The following is a 22,034-nucleotide window of genomic DNA, read 5'->3' on the forward strand; positions in this document are numbered from 1 at the left end:
CATTTGAGTCATCATCATGTCTGGTCATAATGTCAAACACATGGTCAGTCACGATTGGCTTAATGGTTTTATTTAGATTTAGAACTTGTACAGGGGGTGTGTATATCGCACAGAGACAGTACAAAAAAAAATGAATACTTTTTTTTTTTAATAAAAGTTAATAAAAATAACAAAGAGAAAAACATTTTTTCCAGTCTATGATTAAAACATTGACAGTTACCCCTAGTGGTTATGATTTGTATTTTGTTAGCCAAACAATTTAACTTGTCCAAAGCAGTAGGCCTAGCAAAGAACGTTTTATAGACATAGAAAACATATACGAATTAGATTTTAACATAGATTTACACTCTGTCTTGCAGAATTACGCTTCGTCTTCAGATGTAACTTTGTGTTCAGATTTAGTCTTCTCATCACATTCCTTCCTTTCATTCCTTACATTAGCAGACCGTTCATCCTCATTTCTCGCAGTTTTCTAGTTCTCTACCTTTCAGTGTCTGTCAGCTGAAATGGGTGGCAAGGAGGATCTCTTTAATAGCACAGAATATGGAAAAACTCAAGTCAGAGTATGCATAATTATGTATATGCATAAATAAGTAGCCTATAGATAAAAATGCATCAAATAAATGGGAAATATCTGTACATTTTAGTAATAATTTGCCGACCTGTGCGGTGTACAGACGCGGATATCTCCCTATATTCTCCATGAGCTCCAGGTTTTTGAGCCACTGCTCGCGCCACACTTGGACGCTGTGATGTGGCCTGCATGTGGACAAACGCTGAAGGATACGCTGATTCTCTTTGGTGATGTGTAATAGCTCCTGCAGTCTTTTTTCTGAGCCAAGACTGAAACAGAAGCCATGAAGTGCAATATATTATATATGAATGAATATCATGTAAATTGCAATATTATATTGTTGGATATTTTATACCTTTTCTTTACATAGTCATTTCTGCAGTTAACTCCCCCGGTGGTCTGCTTTATATGGGCCATTTTATCTATAAGCATCTGATTTTCTCTTTCGATTCTCGAAACCCGTTCTTCTTCAAGCTGGATATGATGGATAAGAGAAGAATAGGCCTATCTGACATTGATTTACTTACAAAGTTAAAGCATGTGTTTCTCATGCTTTCCTTGATAGGCTAATTATTTTTTTGATAATTATCAAGGGAAATGTCGGCATCTGGTGGTCAAGAAACGATGTAGTTCAGTCGTCCTACCTGTCTTTTCTTAAACTTGACAAGTAGATGGTCATAGGTTTTCGGGGAAGTAGTGTTGATCGTTGATTTTGCGGATTTAACCTTGAAATAATATGCATATGCTAACATATGTTATACAAAGAAGCACTTGGTGTATCTCAGTGATTAAACTTTACATGTTGCCTATATTTCTTTGGCCATGTCATATCCCGTACAAAAATGTAGGCCTACCATTGTACTTTGACAGATAACATGGTATCAATATGGTTCTCTATGATATTTCAAATAATGCCATTGAATAACCAAAAACATATTACCATGGTATACTATGTCCAAAATAAACCAGCAATTTGCCATTTTACCTTGTTCCTGTGCATCTCATAGCAGTTTTTGTCCCATCTGTATTGCAGATATTTATTAACACAGGGCAAAACAGGTTGGTAAGCTTGATGTTGCATTATTTTGCTTCGCTGTAGCCTGAATCCAGCTGCACCAGAAACCACAATGAACAGAGATATGAGTTCAGCTTGAGTTTTGAGCTAGTCATGTGGTTGTTGCCATGGCAGCCATTCAGAAAGAAACAGCTTAGTCTATGTTTATGAAATGATACTCTCTGAGACACTGTAAATGAGTCCCATTCATTCAGTTTGATGAACACTTATTTTCCTAAATGCATCCTAAATAGCTTTCCCTGCCTTTTGCCTCTTATCCAAACTTTCTTAAGAAGTTTAACCCAGCAGCACCATTGAGAGGGCACCCTCACCCATTTAAAGGATGGCCTACATGCATAGTGTCCTTGTCCGATATGAATATTCTGTGTCCTGCAGGGCTCTGTTGTTTTAGCAGAGCAGCATGCATGGAAAAGCTGGAAGCCCTCTAATATACTGTGAACCCAACAGAATTTAAGCAACCTTAATGTAACCTTTTAAGAGGAAGCACAGATATATGCGTGTGTCCATATGCAAGTAAAGGCTAATGTTAGATGTTTTGTGTTTTCTGTCCCAAGGACATTGAGTGCGGAGATTGTAGCTTTCATTGCCTCTGTGATTCATTTGACATGTAGCTCAACAACACCTGAACCTGAGAGTAAGATATGGGCAATCATTTTAAATCAGCAAGTATATTTAATATAATTTAAATTAGCAAGTACACACACACACACACACACACACACACACACACACACACACACACACACACACACACACACACACACACAAATATATATCCCCATTATTGTGTCCTTTTTAGATGAATTTGAATCCTTTGATTTTCAGTTTACCTTATATAGTTGTATAAAGAGCAAGGATGTTAACCTTTTGCTTATGTTAATATAATGGCTTTATAGTTATAGAGTTTAAAACCTGACAACAGTTGCTTAGTTACTTTGATGTCTCTGTTGTTCTAGTGTGGTTCATGTAAACGTAACCTCTACTGAACTGTACGCAGTCACTCCAAACAGCAGTGATTATGTTCATATAATGGTTATATGAGTGCAAATTATTCTCTTGACTTTTGGTTTGTATAGCAGTGAGTCATCTCTTGGCCTTTTCTTCAGAAATGTCTTATTTGTGCAGGTTTATGAACTGTTACAGTATTGAGAGTGGTTAACATGCAGGGTGTGATGGTCTGAAGAGTGCAATATCACTTGTAGATGAACAGGAATCTCCATGCTTGAAGAAAGAATTTAAATAGAATTCTGTGTTGTAAAGTTTCATCGCCTTATTATTTCTGCTCGATATTACAGCTTCTCTGTTTAATACAAAATTCATAATTCTAACAAACATTAGGTATCTGATGTGTAGGTACAGGGCTACTGTAGTTGTCACACTTCTTATTCCAGTGAAATTGAATGCCTGCATGGCAGAGTTGTCTCACTACGTTTGGTTGGTTTCTTTTTTAGTATACGATGACGTCCTTTATTATTAGCCCCTCATTCTCAACTGAGGTCTGAGTTTATTGCCTTGAAAATTGCTTCATGAATTAATCACTGGCAATAAAATATTACGTGTCTAATTTGTACCGTAGCTGAGTAATGACACAGACTACTGCTAGCAGGATTACAAGATGGCGACACTCTCAGGAGACAGTGACGCCTAGATAGTGCTCTTTCTATTTAGCATTATGTTAAAGGAATAGTTAGTTCAAAAATGGAAATTATGTTGTTTCAAAGCTGTATGACTGACTTTCTTCAAAGGAGATGTTCACAGTTTTCCGAAGGATGCATGTAGTTCACTCGTATGAAATTAAATTATATTAACTACTTTTATAGTGTTTTTCTGTTCCATGGAAGAAAGAATGTCATACAGATTAGGAAATGAGAACAGAATATTCATTTTTGATTGACCTTTTCCTTTAAGATGTTCTTCCTTCAGATATAATCTTAGTGTGTCAGTTTTGTTTTTGCCAGGACATATTTGAAAATGATCAATCTTTCCCTTTTATAACCAATACAGACAAACGTCTTGCTTTATTTTACTGCGTTACACATATTGAGCTTATCACATCAGATATATGAGATATCAGAGATGAGATTTATCATGTTTTTTTCAGGTTCCAAACAGGCAAATTGACCTGCATTTAATGAATAATAATTAAAGAAAAGATTAATGCAGGGTATAGAAATATGCAAAATATATAGTTTACCCCAAAGCAGTCTCATAACTGCCTTGCGATTGATCAGACAGCAACAAAGAGCTTTTCTCTGTAATGTGTACACTTTGTACAATTTGGCAGTGGTTAGAAATTTTGTGCCTAATTTATTGTCTGCCAGGTGAAAACAGAAAGTTTCTCTCGAGGTTTCTCCCGTTGTCCCGTTGACAAGAAAAATCTCAAATGAGTTCTGATTAATGTCTCAGTTGTTTCTCTTAGAAAGCAATGAGATTGAAAGTCAATGGAGACTTATGCTTAAGTTTTTTTCTCCAGCGCAATAGATTTTAGTAATCTTATGTTTCATGAGGACAATAATGTCTCAAATTGTGCTCATATTTGCCAAGAAACAAAAATCTTCAATCAAAAGTCAGACATTTCGGTTTGAAATCAAACATTTCTCATTCAGCTCTTCCATGACCAAACTATATGAGCTGAGTTTTCTATAATTTTCTATAATTGGCTTGATTTAGTTTGATTTCTTAGTAATTTCAGGAGAAAAATCTGAAACTAAGTTAAGTTAATGTTTAAATAAAATATGACTGAGAGCTCCTTTAAATCTCTGGAGCTATGACAGAGCAACATTTCAGCAACTGAATTTGCTCTTGGCCTGTTTTAGTGTAAGGCTGTTAGACATAAAAGCAAGCTTTCTCTGCATTCCGTCATTACCATTATGTCCTGATTTAATATTAATAATGAAGAGCAATTTTAGCCTGTTGTAGGATAAATCAGATTAGGATGAATCATCTTTTCTGATGACGTGACCTGGAAAGGATATGCGGTCTTCTTTTTGCCTGACATGCATTAGTTGCTTCCCTTCGTTATCCATGTCTTGAGAATCTGTATCCAAAGGGACGAAAGCTTGAAAAAGTCTCAACGGTGGCGATGTTCCAGTAAATTAGCTCCAGGGAAACTCAGAAGGGAGCGGGCAAAGCCAGGCATCATTAGCAGAAAGCGTGTTTGGTAAGCTCCTTTCCCTAAAGATGATGCCCATGTGCAAAAATTCCCTCTTGCGCAATTGGACCTGTTGGTGTCTAATTATCAAGCGGTGGTGTATGATCTATTCCTAGTCTTCTGCGAACTTCAAGTACCAAATGAACATCGGGCTGCAGGAACATACGCTATAATGATGCCCAATAGTGGTGTGATACAGCAAATTGCCCTTTACTGTTACGCTGCTGTATAAGCCAGCACCGGAGGGACATTTACAGTACATTCTTTTGTGAAGGACTTATCCTGTAATTATTTCCACTCATGTCAACATATGTGAGGAGGTAAAGAAAAAGCAGTCAATGCTTGTTATTTGATTTTTTTGAATTAGTATCATCAGCTGTTCTTAATACAAACATCATGGAAGTTGGACATTCTCAAGACATTTCAACTAGCAACGTTGGCTGATACAAATACCCGTTGTTCCCTGTTGTTTTGCTGGGGAGCACTAAAGTCTCTACTGAGAACGAAGAGCCAGACGTGCTCCTTTAGGAGCCTGTGAGATCGGTGTTTTTCTCTCACTGTGATGGAAAGTGATCAAGGCAACAAGTCTCAGGGGGGGTAACGTCTAGTGATGGTCACATCCTCAACAGGGTCTCTCGCTGCTGAGGAGACATGTTTGGGAAGTGTGCTCTTATTAAGAGTGTAACTGAAAACTCTCTGTCGTCTGATGCCCAGTATTTGTGGGTGTTTGTGCCTAAAGCTGTGCCAGTTTAGCTGTTTACATGCGCATATCAGTAATGCAGCAGAGGACACCTTGAATAATAAATGCTTTTTTATTTATCCTAATCTCTAGGGCAAGCATCTCTATTATTATTGCTTGCTTACGGATAACGATTTTAACTGCTAAGTATTAAACTGTGGCATGTAACGTATCTCTTACGTTTGTGCAACAAAAATGGGTGGAATCTATTATAATATCATTGAGACCTGGGAGTGGATTTTTCTTTTTCTTTTTAAATTTAGGCCAGGAACGACTATAATATAAATTGTGACAGCAACACCCTATAGCAACACTTTTTTTAAGTTACACATTTTCCTTTGTGGTGGACAAATTTAGAGGGACATAAGACATGATATTATTTCCGGTATATGACACATTTTTGTGAGGACAAAGAGTGTTATGAGAAACAAATAGCGGGAGATTGTTTGCCAGGAGCAATGGTTAAAGCAGGCATTATATATTGCACATCAAATATTTAATAAATGTTCAAGATTATACAAAAATATATTGAAAATATAGTCAAAATTAAGTATTCCAGACAGCCATGCAACAGTACTTCAGTAGCCCAAATTATTGTAAAGACTACAGCAAAAATATCAAATTATTGCACTTTTTTTTTTTTTAAGATAGCAGAAATGGGAGTTCAGATATATTTATTTGAATGATTACTCTCTTAAAAAATGCTGGGTTGTTCCAACCCATGTTTTGGTCGAATATGGACATGCAAACAAAACCGTTGGTTTACCTTTTTTAGTTAAACTTTTAAGCCCAACGGTTGGGTTTGTCCATATTGGACCCAAACATGCGTTAACACAACCCAGCATTTTAGTTTTTATAAGTGGGGAATGCGTTTTCCCAGAGATTTTTACATATGCATCATAGTATGTTTGGCACACTGAAAACGTCAGCAAAGTTTGTGCTGGTTAGAATACTCCCTGAGAGATGATTATCATGGAGCATGAGACTGTCTTGTGTTTAGAACAGCGTCATAAAAGTACTCTTGCTGTGGGGAAATATCCATGGGCACAGTCAAAGAACTGCATATGTCAAGTCATCCGACGGAAGGGGAAAAAGTGCATCAGCAGCTCTGGGACAGTAAAGACGATGGACAAATATGCCCACTATATCCATTTCGGCTCAATCACTACTGTGCTTTTAAAGCAACTCTGACAGTAAAAGGTCTAACTTGCCCTAGGCTCTACCAAGGGACAGTTTTTTTTTTTAACGTTTTATGTTTCGCTTGCATTACGCTCTCACTCTTGGGGACTTTTGGATAAATCACATATTTCTATAATCCAACAATCCTTTGTCCCTCATGCTACGCAACCTTGATTTTCAGTTAACCTGGACCAAATGCATTGCCAAAAGTACAGGAATCTGCTTTTGGATGGGCTGACTAATTCAATCAGGGTTTTGTACTGTAAAGTTACATTTCATTTTCCTTATGAAACATTGCGCTCATGTAGATTTGCTCCAGATAGAGACTTTTAACATGCATGAGAGTGGCACAAATTGATATGAGCACAGAACCAAACCCAAAGACTATAAAAGCAGGCAAATGCCAGCACTGAAGCCAATATGTCATTCTGATAAAACATCTCTAATTGACTGTTTGAAGAGGTGCTGCTTCACATGTGTGTGGGTTTAGTCAGGTTCACTATACCGTTAGTCATACTGTGGAGGCACTTGCACTTTATTTGCCTTTATGAAAATGAACAAAACAACTTTTAAGATCTTATTTTCACCTAGTATCAAGGTGATTTTGTAAACATGGTCAACAAACTTTTTTTATTCTCAGAAATGCCCGGGTCAGCCTTTTCGTTATTTGTAGAAAAGCGTTTTTACATGCACAGTCACGTAGTATTGGATTTGTATTAAATTTTTTGCTGGGAAGGTGAAGGCCTGATAAATGCGGTCGCCTAGGGTCCCGACATGCCCAACATTCATTCAAGTGAATTGTGCTGTGGTGTCATCCAGTGGCTAGTCATTAGTAAATGTGGAAGGGACAGACTGGAGGGTTTTGTACACATGAACAGGCAAGAGAGAATATTCGGACACTGTGCTCATCACATGGGATTCATATTAAAGCTTAATTTGCTGCCCATGCGCCTTTTCCATTGAAGGGGGAAGTTTTGGTACAAGCTGTGGGAGTTTAAGTAAAAAAACAAAAAAACAAAAATTATATCTCTTACATAACTCATAACAGTATGGGGTTATGAGTTATGTAAGGGATAAAATGCTTTCAGAAAATTATTTAAAAATATGATGTGATAATGATTTTAAAGGGGTTTCTGTATGACAATGAGCATCTAACTGTACACTATCCCTTTTATTACATGGATACTTAATAATTTAAACCAATAAAGCTTTAAATATTTTATTTTTTATGAGTAAAAAGATGTGAAACACCAAACTAGCACAGTGTAATTGACTGATTGCCAGGGACAATATTAAATATTCAACCACAATATCCTTCAAATGACCAATCAGATTGAAGTCTTCCAGAGAGCCATGTAATAAATTGTTTTTAGACTTCCATTTATGCTTGTTGCATTTTGTGGTCTTTTTAGCACATGGCAGAGATGGTCTTGAGAAGTCTTTAGCAGTTTCATTGATTTATTTTTTTACATTTTAAATGATAGATGCATATTAGAGTACACCAATAATAACACATCTTAATCCCCCAGCATGAGCAATTTACAGCATAATCAAAAAGAAGTATAATAATGATGCCTGACAAAATTGTCAGAGGATCTTCCCTCGGGTGCAATGATGTTTTACTTTACATGAAACAGATCAATACTAGGTCTGGCAGTAAGAGCAGAGAAAACCTCAGTGCTGCATTATCCCTTACACAGACAGTCTCTGCAGACACTTATCTGCAAAATCAGGTCATAATGTTGAATTTCTAAAGTGCTGTTACCAAATTCCCTGTGTCACAAAGATGTCACGCATGGTTCAAACAGTGACAGAGTACTATTGTGTTCAAATTTGATGCACTTTGCTCATCTTTTAAGGATTTACGGCAATGTGTTGTTGCTTTAATCAGGGAAGTGCCCCTTGCTTGGATGACTCATAGATTCGGGTTTTGTGATCATCTTGTAGTGGGAATGATTGGGCTGTGTCAGACTTTCTGTGGGGAATTTAGTCAAGAAACATTGAGCCTCAAAGGAGCCCACTTCCCTGAAGACCTAGACATCACAGAAGAGTGGCAAGTCTTGGGCTGAACAAAAGTAGGTCGTTAAAGTAGATTAATGCAGTAAATCAAAGCGTGGAGCTTCCTGTTAATTGAACACTGCTCTTTTGTTTTTCTTCAAGGAAAACAATTATACGTGAGATAGCATTATCAAAATTATAAGGAACCTGTTATGGAAGCAGGTTATATAGGCCTATCTTGTAACATGGTAATGCCTTTAGAAGATTTATATCATCAATGGAAAGTTTACTAGATTTTTAATAGTTGGCTGTATTGGAATAGATTTTTGGTGTGTCCCATAATAAACCAATTTTGCTTGTCAGATGCAAGTGATATAGGCTACAAACAGTATGCACAGTTTTATTTCTGCCTATAATCTTTTTTTACTCATTTTTTATTCGCCAGTTTATATGCCAACAAAGAAGAGCAAACAGGAGTTTTTTTTTTAATTAAAACTTTGATTGATTGATTTATTTCTACATTGTACAATTTTTTACAAATAGGGTGAGCGGGACACAACCTAACAAGGGGCTAGTTGTAACACACATGGTTTAAAAATGTCTACACATGCATGATGAAACTTAGAGTTGATTAGAGTTGATATCAACAATATAGAGAAAGAAGATATCACTGACATTTATTTATAGCAAAAGTACATTTCTTACTTAATTTCATTTTTAATTTCTGTTTTTTGTTTTGTTTTGTTTTTTGTAAAAATTTTGTTTTTTTAAAATTAGGACAAATCTGATATTAATTTAATCTTATATCTGTTATTTAACAGTTGAGATAGTTCTTTAATGCTGATCTAACCAGCAGAAGACAGGGTTTAAATCCCAGTTGCGCATGTGGGGCACGTTGTAACACTGCGCCCCTATTTTAACTGCTGTTCTTTTATGAATTCTATTGAGAAACCATGAGAAAAAGGCGAATAAAGAGAGTCAATGTTCAGAAATGATTAATTATTATTATGTTTTGAACTATGCTGTATAGCTGTTTTTTTTTTTGCTGTGCTTGTTGTCAAACTAAAAAAATACTTTATTTTTAATTATTAAAAAATGGCATTATTTTATATGAAAAAGTGAATAATTGTATTTTATTTACAAAATATTTCAGTTTGTCTTGTTTATTTATTGTTTATTAGATCAGATAACATTTTAAGCTGTCATTTCATGTTACAATGTGCCTCTCACATGTTACAACGTACCCCACCTATGGGGCATGTTGTCACATTTCACTTCCATTCTTTCGGGGTAAATCAAGAAAAAAGTATACACTGTATTAATGAAACAAAACCACACAATTGTATTAGACATGTGTGATATTAATGTGGGAAAAATAAGTACGTAGCCTACTCTGAACTCCAAGTGAATTTACACAAACTGAGAAAGTCAAAAAGTGTAATGTTGTGCCAAGCTCTAGACAATTATTCATTTTATTGCAAAAGAGTGAAAGGTAAAATGCCGTGCCGGCGCGTGAAACACTTTTGAGCAAAAACAAACACTCAAACAGGTCTAACTGAAACAAGCCGTTCAAAGAAACCGATTCAATTTGTAAATCCTAGTATAAGAAGCCTTTTTTTTTTAAGAAGGACCTTCTGTAAACTGTTAGAACAGTGTTTTTCTTTTTCATTTCATCAAGCATATTTGAACGTGAGAAAATTGTGTCTGTGTCTTGAGTCTCTTTTATGGTAGAATTTAGCTGTTACACAAACATTTAGGCTGTAGCCTACTAAATACAGCAAACACAACACCGTAATTTAAACACCTGATAACAGCCAAATATTAACTGAACTTCAGAAGAATATAATCTAAAACGAGGAAGACTTTCTGAGTGGTGATTCAAACGAACCGCTCCATCGAAACGAGTAGTTCGAACGAACCGATTCGCTAAAATGCATCGGATTTCCCAACGCTACTCTATGTCGAAATGCCGAAAGCGTCAGTGATATGCCAGAGTCCAAACCACGTGTTTTACGTAATGGAAAGGCAATCTTTCAATTCAACCCCTCCTCCCTCTCGTCTATATCCAACACAGATCCAAGGCAAAGAGGGATACGTGCGAGATACTTTTCAGGAGGCAACTGGATCTGTGATGCACAGGTGAAACATCAAGCCGCACTCCAACCGCATCCTCAGCATCAGGATCAGTGCAGTGCTTTCACATTGATGAAAGCTCATGGATATTACTGACCAGCAGCAGCAGCAGCAGCAACAGACACAGCAGCAGCAGCAGCAGCAGCAGCAGCAGGTTTTAGGAAGACTTCCCTGAGAAACACTGAGCTCATGCTGGAAATGTGCGCTTTGCTCGGAGGTATCGCTGCTTTTAAATGGGATGCATCCCCTCCAGGCTTCTGATGCCGTGCACATCCATCCACCCTTCATCTGAGTGATGAACTAATAGGGAACGCAAAGATCCGCCGTGTCTTTCACGTTAGTTTATAACGGGCTGCACGTTCCCCCTCTGCAGCACATGCAATTTATAGAGTATCTATTTTTATGACCGACAAACCTTTATTACTAAGAAGAATACCTTTGTTTTGCCTGCTCTAAAGAGAATATTTTACCTCGTGCATGAAGACGCTTGGATAGTAATACATATTTTTCTATGTTACTACTGGAAAACTGAGCATCCCATTGTGTTCTTATTATTATGCAACCGCAGGGATCTGTTCTTTATCAGGGTGTCTAAGCTGTTGGATCGCTCCTCGCCCAAATCAATGTGGTTTCTTTGGAACATTTTCAGCAAAGGAACGCATATGCTGCAGTGTCTTTGTGGCAAGAGTCTTAAGAAGAACAAGAACCCAAGTGGTAAGAGCCATTGCGTCTTCTTCTTCCCCTCTATGTGTGCTGATCTGCAGTCAAATTTGTGCAGCAAGTCAGTGAATGCAGGCAAAGCTGAGGATAACTTGAGCTCTAGTGGTGAGACCAATCACAGATATCACAGCCGAAGGCTTTAACATTCAACTTTTTTCAACTAAATCCCACAGGTATGTAGTGTTAAGACAGCTTGAACAGTCTTACTTGGGCCGTACGTGGGAAGCACATTTTTGGGGGGTTCGTTTCAGGGATGCTGCAGCATCCTTCTCAGTCCTGCATCACTTAAAGTGATGCTGCTCTCTGGCATTCGTGTGCAGCATTTATTCTTACGTGATGATGTGCAGTGCAAAGACCTCGTGTCGTTTGTCTCTTTCTATTCATCTGTTCATTAAGAGATCATTAGCTTGCAGTTTATTCCGGTCAAAGCATGTACAGCTACCCTGTTGTTCCACACAAATTCCCCCAAAAACAAATCACAACAAGGCGGTCCGCAGGGCACACTTGCGCAGTTTTATTTTAACAAAGCTGTTGACAAATATGGACACAAAGGAAAACTGTACAGAGCGTGCAGTCCTAAGTTGATGTTGACACCTTCTTTCCTAGACGTTGACACTGCAGCGTAGTAGATCATAGCAGTTTTCCCATGCTGACACGACACATTTCTTCATTGTAGTTTAATGGACCGTCTGTCATTCTTGACACTGTATTTGCCTTTATTTTAATTCTGTACCTCTGCCACATCATTTTATATTCCAGAAGCATTTATGTGCATTGATAATGCGTATGCATACATTTGATGTTGCTCTACAAACTTTTAAGAACAATTTTTGGCTTTTTGACAGAAACGACCTGTAACATGCATACTTATCTATATATAATAATACAATAATATACAATATAAACCTATTCAAATATGTAAAATCATGTGAAAACATTAGATTAAATCCTGTAGACATTTTATTTACTATTAAGCAAGTATTTTTTTTCTTTTTAAATGCATACTTGTAACTGTAAAATACAGTTTAGGGGCAAAGTTTAATTATAGCCAGCACTGATTGTCTCTGTCTAGCAGTAATGTCCAGTGTGATGCATTCATAGTTAAATGAAACCATCATTTGTTTTACTCCGTCAGTGATTAGAAGTAGCAAAGCGTGAGGTTTTTGATTAGTTTACCATGGCTATTACGGTCTTAGCTGCATAAGATTAATAAAGAGAGACGAGTGCTGCTGGGGCCTGCTGGTTATAGTCTATGGCACACAGGCTGTATTTTTAGAAACACAACATGCAGCAGGGGCCGCATGAAGTATAATCACTTTAGTTTAGTTCTATCACTTAACACTTTCTTATATGTAACACTCCCTTGGTCCTGGTTCTTTTTCATTTTTTTAGGGTGAAGTCACAGGCGACGTTTTTCCAGAGTTTTAAAGAGTGGTTTCAATGGCTGTCTTCTGTTCCAACAGATGGCACTTTCTGATAGCCTTGTGTTGGCTAATGTTTTCCTGGCAGGGACAAAGTCTTGCACTTGGCAATGTGGATTGCAATGAAGGTTTGTGTTTGCTGATGCTGTAGGACCGAGGTAAACACAGGTTGGTTGTCAACCTGCTGGAATCTGCGTGGCGTGACAGAACTTTCTCCCTCTGGATGCAAGTGAATAGGGGGCACTTACAGTATAACCTTTCATTCATGAAGTATAACAATGCCTGTAATGGCTGTGGCTTATTTTTTTATTTTATGTGAGTGTAAAAGACTCATTGGACTCTTTTTCACATAGACAATCTGTTCTCAGATGGCATTTATTTATAGAATAGTTTGTCATAACACTGTTAGATCAGTCCTCTGTGCAGAATTGGCAGACTGGATCCTGCAGTAACTTCTGGTGGTGAAAAAAATATTAAATATTAAGAACGCACACACACACACACACACACACACACACACACACACACACACACACACACACACACACACACACACACACACACACACACACACACACACACACACACACACACACACACACACACACACAGTCCATTCAGGCTGTACCAACTAGACTGTTTAAAGCATACTATAGTTCACCCAAAAATATTCTGTGAAACACTACAGATATTTTAAAGAAGGAACTATTTTTGTCCACATCTGACTTTAACTGTATGAGCACTGACACATTTAGCAGAATATCTTCTTTTGTGTTCCACAGAAGAACGTTTGGAATGACATAAGGGGGAGTAAATGATGAGTAAATGCTCATTTTTGGGTGAACTATCCCTTTAAGGGCAGTCCATTAGCTACATTTACTACATATACTGGATCTCAACAGTAATTTGAATCGGCGTTGACATTTTTCTGTGGACACGTCTGTTGTTTGTTCACGTCACAATTACCCATATCAGAAGCGAGACTGTTTGAGTTGTCTTTGATTACGCAAGAATAACTTGCAGGAAAATTCCATCAAAGCTCCTTTTTTGTTAAAAGAATGTGACATCCAGTTCCTGAATTAAACGATATGATACATTAGTCCATTTATCTGGCTGTTCCTATAGTTTATAACTCTGTTTATTTTGGGATGAATTATGTCTCATTGACTATCAGTACAGTCTGAGATAGCAGTCCAGTCTTGCTGTAAACCATCCTTTATTTCTTTTTTGTTCTTTTGATCAAGGATTCCTCAAACCCTGCTTAAAAGCTCAAATTGCATGCTATCTACTTATCCACTGTGGTCAAAACAGTGCCAGTAATAGCTCATAATGGAAATTTCATGTTTGTCAGTGCTGTTTCTTTCTCCATTTAAAATTTAAAACATTTGATCCATAGGGGAAACACAGGAGTTTATTATAAGATAAAAAAATATTATAAGCACTATCTTTTCCACATGGGAAATGAGTAAATATTTTGCTTTAAGGTAAACAGTTAGCTTATCTCGTGCTGTATAGGCCTGAAGGTTTATAATGGAAAATGGTTCTTATCTGTGCACAATTCGGCTTTATGATTTTAAAGTGTTGTGTGTGGCTATGTAGTTGCTCTGAATGATTTTTAGTATGTTGCTATGTGGTTACTAGGGTATTCTGGGTGGTTTCTATGGCATTGCTGCATGGTACAACAGTTTCAATAGCATACACCCAAGTTTATTTTTCTTTCCTCGATGCAAGTCTACAGGATTTGTTCTTCACCCATTTTTTTTTAATACCCCAGGCAACAACCTGATTTTAGGTACACCTTTCAAAAGTTTGGGATTGGTAAGATTTTTAAATGTTTTTGAAAGAAGTCTCTGCTCACCAAGGCTGCATTTATTTTATACTGTAAAAATACAGTCAAAACAGAAATATTGTTTTGAAATATAATTACTTATTTATTCCTGTGATGGCAAAGCCAGTTTTTAGCATCACGTGATCCTTCAGAAATCATTCTTATTTGCTGATTTGGTGTTAAAAATATATTACTTTGAGCAGTGTTGAAAATATTTATGTTGCTTAATATTTTTGTGGAATCTTTTTTTTCAGGATTCTTTGGTGTATAGAACATTCAAAAGAGCTGTATTTATAAATGTATACGTTCTAGATGTCTTCACAGTCACTTTTGATCAATTTAATGTATCCTTACTGAATAAAAGTATTCATTAAAAAAAAAAAAATCTTACTGACCCCAAACTATTTAATGGTAGTGTATGATTTGTAGTTTCTAATAATGGCATTGTCAAACTCTGTTCATTCATCAGGACTGATGCAACAAGTTTTCAGGAGAAAGTAATTTGTCTGTATTTGTCTAAGTGCACTGCACTGGCAACGAAACAATCAAATTAATACATATTACACCATTTTAACATTAATACTGAGTGACTGAAACAATCTTTGTCATAGAATACACTTGTATTACAAATTGCAGGTTGTACATTTCCCATTCTTCTTCAATCAAAGAATTCTATATATATTTTTTGTGGTGTGTGTGTACTTGTTTTTTAGCTTCCTAATTTATTTCCTTTGTGCTTCCCTCTCAACAGACTAACTACCTAACTACTTCTTACCTGTTCAGACAAGATTAAACAGTCTGCCTGTTCAGGGCCATTCACACCAACAGTGATTTACAGCAACAAAGTGACTAGAAGTCATTCATTTTCAATGACAGTTGGCGATTTGAGGCAACATATGTGACCACTGGCGACGCACCAAAGTTGAGCAGAGTTCAACTTTATGCAAATGCACAGCAATATGATGTCATCTAGCAATGTGAGTGGACAATATGCAACAGTTTGATACTGCAGTCGTGCAGGAATACTCATTAACAAACAACCAGTACAGCGACATGCTAACAATACTAACCTAACGTGACAGTAACAGCTGATATCAAAATAGTTTGGTTTTTTTGTAATGTAGATGCTTTTTTTTCTGACTAGCATGACAATTTCCTGCAATCACTTTTCATCACTGTGTATTGTACGCAAATGAGCTGAGGAAATAATCCACAACTATCTAGAATGTTCTCTCTCAAGTGGTGTTGTGATGTCTGATTCATTTAAAGACCCCCTGTGGTGAAAATCAAGTTTTTAATGTTGTTTATATGACTATGTGGTGTTTTTAATATGCTTTAAGACAAACCATGTGCAAATTCATTAGTCAACACCATTGCTGAGTATTTTTCTCCTTAAAACTGCAGTGAACCAAAGACAGTCTCAAAAACGTGGTTTGAAATCGCTGGTGTTTCTTACGTCTCAAACTACCTTGTAACCAATCACATCAATGTGTGTGTGTGCGGGCTTTAGCATATCATTAACTATGCTGCGAAGCAGGGGAGTCTCAAGAGAAGCCAGGTTATCCTGGTATAATTTTCTGTTGATATGAAAAATCGTGTACATTTAGCAATATAGTGGGTGTATGATGTATATGATATTGCGTTGATGAACTATATGCCTTTCTCCACTGACGTTCTAAGTTGTTCAAAGCGTTTATAAGGATGCTAATTTTCAGAAGGCAGCTTTCTGACTCTGAGATGATGAACGGGAACATGGTTTGTGTAACATTAGCAACACATCAGCTGTTTGATGATGTAGTCAAGCAAAAGGCTAATCATATTAATTACCATTATGTGTCTGACGTTGTAGAGAGCGATACCATTGTGCAGCATTTAGAGTAAAGTTGACCGAGTGGATCTCTGAGCTAGTGTGAGTGAGTGGAGGCGGAGCTAATTTGCATATTTATGGGCTTGCGTACACTAAATGAAGCAAGGATGTAGAGTTACATTCAAGCTATTTTTAAGTTTTTTTTCACATTAAATTATTTTTAAATATGTAATTTGGATAATCAAAGACGAGTTTTAAGGGATAAAATGACTGACTACAAGGGGACTTTAAGTGAATTGATCCATTCATTTCAACTAAATGGTAAAATAATTTTTTTTAAGTCACCAATCATAATGTTTTAGTAAAAAGATCAAAATAAATTCTTGCACAATTAATGGTAGTAGCCACTTTACATAGTGAATAAATGTGTAGCTTGCCAAGCTAAAGCTTTAAAGAAGTTCCCTATAAACTCAGATCAGTTCAGTGGAATATGATGTAATAGGGACAGATCATTTAGTCCAGTGAGATTTATTTATTTATTTTATTTTTTTGGTGGCAATATGTTGAAGATTTTAGACATGGGGTACTTGAGAGTGACTGAAGTGTCGTTAAGCAGGTCATGATCCGATCATGAGATGGAGAACTTTCATTTTTCAAGATTTCAAGTAGTCAAGTGCCTCTAAATGAAGAATCACCCAGGAAACATTGCAGACAGTGAGAATGTCATAATTGGTAAAGCACAGCTGGGTTTCTGCTCAAAGGGACACAACGAATCGTGTTCTCCCTGTTTATCACTTTCCCAAACAATTGACTCCTCTGTTTAAACCGTTTCTTTTTCTATTGTTCTTAGCCATGTCAGCATTGCTTTTCCATTAGTAAACTAGTGGTTTCCGCTATTTCGAATGTTTCGAAACATTCATCAGCATTCCCTCTCTGTTAGTGAATGTCTATCTTGCGCAAGTTCGCACTAATGGGTGACAAAGATCCTGCTGGGTCGTCTAATATCTGAATATTGCTGAAGTATATCTGCTTCATGCAATTCTCATGTTTGTGCAAAAGACATTATTGCTGTCAGAGTAATATAGGAAATACACTATATTGCAAAACATTCTAATTAGAACAGAGCTGAAAGGAGATTTTTATACAATCTCTCGTGGGTTTTTTGTCACGTCGACAGCAGCAGTTTAATTCCGCTGTGTCAATGTAATGAAACTTTAGCTGTGGTTGTTGTACAACTAAAAGTCCTACTTTTTTTGAGCTATTTAGCTAAAATAGCCCACAGTGTCTCAGTTGATGTAACCGACTGCTGCATTTGCAGCATGCTGCAGGGATAAAGAGTTGTTCTTAGTCTTTGAAAGTGCTTCTTGCACTGAAAGCTGTGTTTGTGTGATGCCGATAATATTCATGGCCTGTCTCATGTGTCTTTCTGGTCTCATTAATGGAATAAACTTTACATATAGAGCAGTCCAATTAAAACAAGGAAGGTCCACAGCCCCTCTGCAACACATTAGACGCAGTAGACATTTACATAAAGCTGCCATCAAGTTGCTCCTGTGGCTCCATGCTGCAGCGCCACATGGCACAGTGAAGCAGGTAGAGTTTATAGCTCTTGGCCGGCTTCCCTGGAAGGTGGCATTAGCCTTGATACCCTCAGAGGACAAAGTAAGTGCTCTCTGTACTTGCATCCATCAGCGAGCGAATTGGTTTGTGTTTATCCGTGTGTGTGTGGGTCTGCCATTATAACGTAAATGCAACATGTGGGACCGTAACTTCTAACGTCTTGCTTTCATGTTGATTCAAATACCAAAGATAGTTTTTTTTTTTTTCTCTCTCTACTCTTCAAATCTCTGTATTCAAATAAAAAAAAAAAAAATTGTACATTTTACTGTAAATAGATTTACACAAATTACCAGCAGGGTTATTAGTTAACTAAAACTAAACCAAATATAAAACATATTTTATTTAAGCAAGTTGCTAACATTTCTATATTAAAAAAACTATATTGACATATTTAAGAAAAAAGTTCTAAAAATGGTAACAAAATTACTATAATAATACTATAATAGCTTTTATAATACATTTTACTGATATTAAAATGGAAAAGGAAAATATAAAAATCGAATTCAAAATATTTTATTAAAACTATAATAGTAACTCGATTCTAATGCTGATTAACAGTGGATTTATAAAGATCTGAAGTCTCAGAAAAAGCTGTTTACTTTTTTATTGTTAGACAGCATACAAAAACCCACACAAATTGTACTTTTACAAGTGTACTGTTCTTGTGTAGAGCTACATTACAAATAGCTCTCGAGTTAAATGGTGCTAAAAAAACAGTAATTTATGACAATATTTACTTTATAAAGACGTGATTTAGTAAGGCTGTAATTCATGTTTATACTGCAGTTCCAAGTATCATTAATGTTTGCAGAAGACATAAATCTGTGTTGTACTTTTATTGAATGCATTCAATTTGCTGTTACTTATCAGTCATAATATTTTCCCTTTAACTTTTAAGCTATCAAATTTATTTCATCAGCAGGTATTGCTCTAAAGTACAATATAATTTCAAGGATAAATGATCTGTGAAAGATGCTCCTTTATTCTCTCTGCTGAGATGTGATGCATTTGTATCATATGCAGTGGGAATAAATCATCTGCACTGCATGCACATATATCGCAACTGTGACAATAGCAAAGGTGTGCGCAAGCTTTTTTTTTTATGTGGTTTTTTCCCATGTTGTCAGTGATCCCCTCTGATTAAAGTGGATCATTCTCACATGGCTTGTAACAGCATGTTTCACACTGCCTCAATAAATCATGTAGCAATTTGGAGGGTCCCAGGTTCCCAGTACTAGTGTTTCCGCAGTCTCCCATGTTCTGGGCTACTGTAGTTGAATGGGGAATTATCTAGTTGAACCTGTCTCTGTTTTACTCGCAACACATCTCAGCACTATCTCACAAGCTCTGGAGTCCAGGTCACATGACCGAGCGCGAGCTACAGTCATTATCTGGTACAGCGAACTGATGTTTGTGCACACCAAGCTTCTTCCAGGACATGGATTCATACATGCCAATATAGATCACACAGATAGATTACACAGATCACACTTTATGGTTGAGAATCAAATCAGAATGAATGATATGAGCAAGAAATGTTTTGGTCACAAAATGTTGTTGCTCCGGTTTGGATCAGAGATGCTGCAGTAAGCAGGATTGTGCACCATTCAGAAATGAATTGAATGAATAAAATGAAAAAGAGAGGAGAACTGTGATTCAAATTTGAAGAAGAAGTAAAATGGAATGAAACTGATGATTTAAAAAAAAAAAAAAAAAAAAATCATTTTCAGTATAAATTACCTGAAAAGATTTGATCACATAGGGTATTTCCAGGAATATTAGATGCTATTATGTAATATATACACTCACCTAAAGGATTATTAGGAACACCTGTTCAATTTCTCATTAATGCAATTATCTAATCAACCAATCACATGGCAGTTGCTTCAATGCATTTAGGGGTGTGGTCCTGGTCAAGACAATCTCCTGAACTCCAAACTGAATGTCAGAATGGGAAAGAAAGGTGATTTAAGCAATTTTGAGCGTGGCATGGTTGTTGGTGCCAGACAGATTGTGACAGTATTTCACAATCTGCTCAGTTACTGGGATTTTCACGCACAACCATTTCTAGGGTTTACAAAGAATGGTGTGAAAAGGGAAAAACATCCAGTATGCGGCAGTCCTGTGGGCGAAAATGCCTTGTTGATGCTAGAGGTCAGAGGAGAATGGGCCGACTGATTCAAGCTGATAGAAGAGCAACTTTGACTGAAATAACCACTCGTTACAACCAAGGTATGCAGCAAAGCATTTGTGAAGCCACAACACGCACAACCTTGAGGCGGATGGGCTACAACAGCAGAAGACCCCACCGGGTCTACAAGGCTACAATTTGCACGAGCTCACCAAAATTGGACAGTTGAAGACTGGAAAAATGTTGCCTGGTCTGATGAGTCTCGATTTCTGTTGAGACATTCAGATGGTAGAGTCAGAATTTGGCGTAAACAGAATGAGAACATGGATCCATTATGCCTTGTTACCACTGTGCAGGCTGGTGGTGGTGGTGTAATGGTGTGGGGGATGTTTTCTTGGCACACTTTAGGCCCCTTAGCATCGTTTAAATGCCACGGCCTACCTGAGCATTGTTTCTGACCATGTCCATCCCTTTATGACCACCATGTACCCATCCTCTGATGGCTACTTCCAGCAGGATAATGCACCATGTCACAAAGCTCGAATCATTTCAAATTGGTTTCTTGAACATGACAATGAGTTCACTGTACTAAAATGGCCCCCACAGTCACCAGATCTCAACCCAATAGAGCATCTTTGGGATGTGGTGGAACGGGAGCTTCGTGCCCTGAATGTGCATCCCACAAATCTCCATCAACTGCAAGATGCTATCCTATCAATATGGGCCAACATTTCTAAAGAATGCTTTCAGCACCTTGTTGAATCAATGGCACGTAGAATTAAGGCAGTTCTGAAGGCGAAAGGGGGTCAAACACAGTATTAGTATGGTGTTCCTAATAATCCTTTAGGTGAGTGTATAGTTATACTATAAAATTTGTTTTAAGATTTAAAGTTAATCTTCAAAAACATTAATTTAATAATAATTTTAATGTAACATTTTGTGGATCTCAAAATGAACATCCATTTTTCCTACTGTACATTATAATGTTGTGATTACTCATTTCACTTGTAATACTTAAAATCACTGATTTTAGTTTTTACCGTTTCATTTTTTTTTATTATTTAGACAAAATAGTATAGAATTTTAACATCAGTCATAACTTGGAAATAATTATTGACTTTTCATTATTGGCCAGGATTTCAGTATCTGTGCATCCCTTCTTTATTTCTCATATTTAAAATTTACCACATTTTAAAGTCAATATTTATTTTTATAAACTTATCTGAAAACAACGTTGTTGACATTGTGGAGGTATGGGACTAAATAAAAAGAAAACGGTGTTAGTTGTTTTGGACTATTTATTTTGATTATTATCTACATTTCAGGGAATAAATAGACATAATTTGTCAAAATGAACGAAACTAGACTAGACTAATGAAATCCCTTTTCTGTTGAATTTCATTGCAATTCAATACATTTTTCATCCTTTCATTCAAGTTAAAATTTATTTTGGGGTTGAAAGAGATTAAAGGGAGCCATTTCTTACATCATGAATTTTGTTCAACCCTGACAGTAACATAGAAATTGTCAGTTTTGAATAATCTGTTTTCAGAAAGGCAAAGACTAACCCATTCATTTCATGTGTCAAGCAGGAAAACGATCAAATAACGTATGGAGTAATGCATACGATACGGGTGCCAGATCTTTCCGCACAAACA

General features: G+C 36.7%; 2 protein-coding genes across 4 annotated transcripts in view; one reads left to right on the forward strand and one right to left on the reverse strand.

Moving 5' to 3' along the window:
* Nucleotides 1-56: 56 nt before the first annotated feature.
* Nucleotides 57-1,726, reverse strand: cfap97d2 (CFAP97 domain containing 2). Of its 3 annotated transcripts, none has more exons than XM_079881542.1 (5): nucleotides 1,560-1,726; nucleotides 1,219-1,299; nucleotides 930-1,048; nucleotides 663-843; nucleotides 57-501 (listed from the first exon to the last, which is right to left on the reverse strand). In XM_079881542.1, the coding sequence occupies exons 1-5, from the start codon at nucleotides 1,653-1,655 to the stop codon at nucleotides 481-483; spliced, it is 498 nt and encodes a 165-aa protein (XP_079737668.1). In that variant the 5' UTR covers nucleotides 1,656-1,726; the 3' UTR covers nucleotides 57-480. The 3 variants fall into 3 exon arrangements, with proteins under 3 accessions (XP_079737668.1, XP_079737667.1, XP_079737669.1); XM_079881541.1 differs by having other exon boundaries at nucleotides 57-526; XM_079881543.1 differs by lacking the exon at nucleotides 1,219-1,299 and having other exon boundaries at nucleotides 57-526.
* Nucleotides 1,727-10,681: 8,955 nt separating this feature from the next.
* Nucleotides 10,682-22,034, forward strand: part of fgf14 (fibroblast growth factor 14) — a 137,241-nt gene continuing 125,888 nt past the window's right edge. The window contains exon 1 of the mRNA XM_079882437.1: nucleotides 10,682-11,563. Within this exon, the coding sequence (XP_079738563.1) occupies nucleotides 11,473-11,563 (91 nt within the window). The 5' untranslated portion in view covers nucleotides 10,682-11,472. The remainder of the gene's footprint in view (nucleotides 11,564-22,034) is intronic.

This window comes from Squalius cephalus, assembly GCF_949319135.1.
Source record: "Squalius cephalus genome assembly, chromosome: 9".
NCBI lineage: Eukaryota > Metazoa > Chordata > Actinopteri > Cypriniformes > Leuciscidae > Squalius > Squalius cephalus.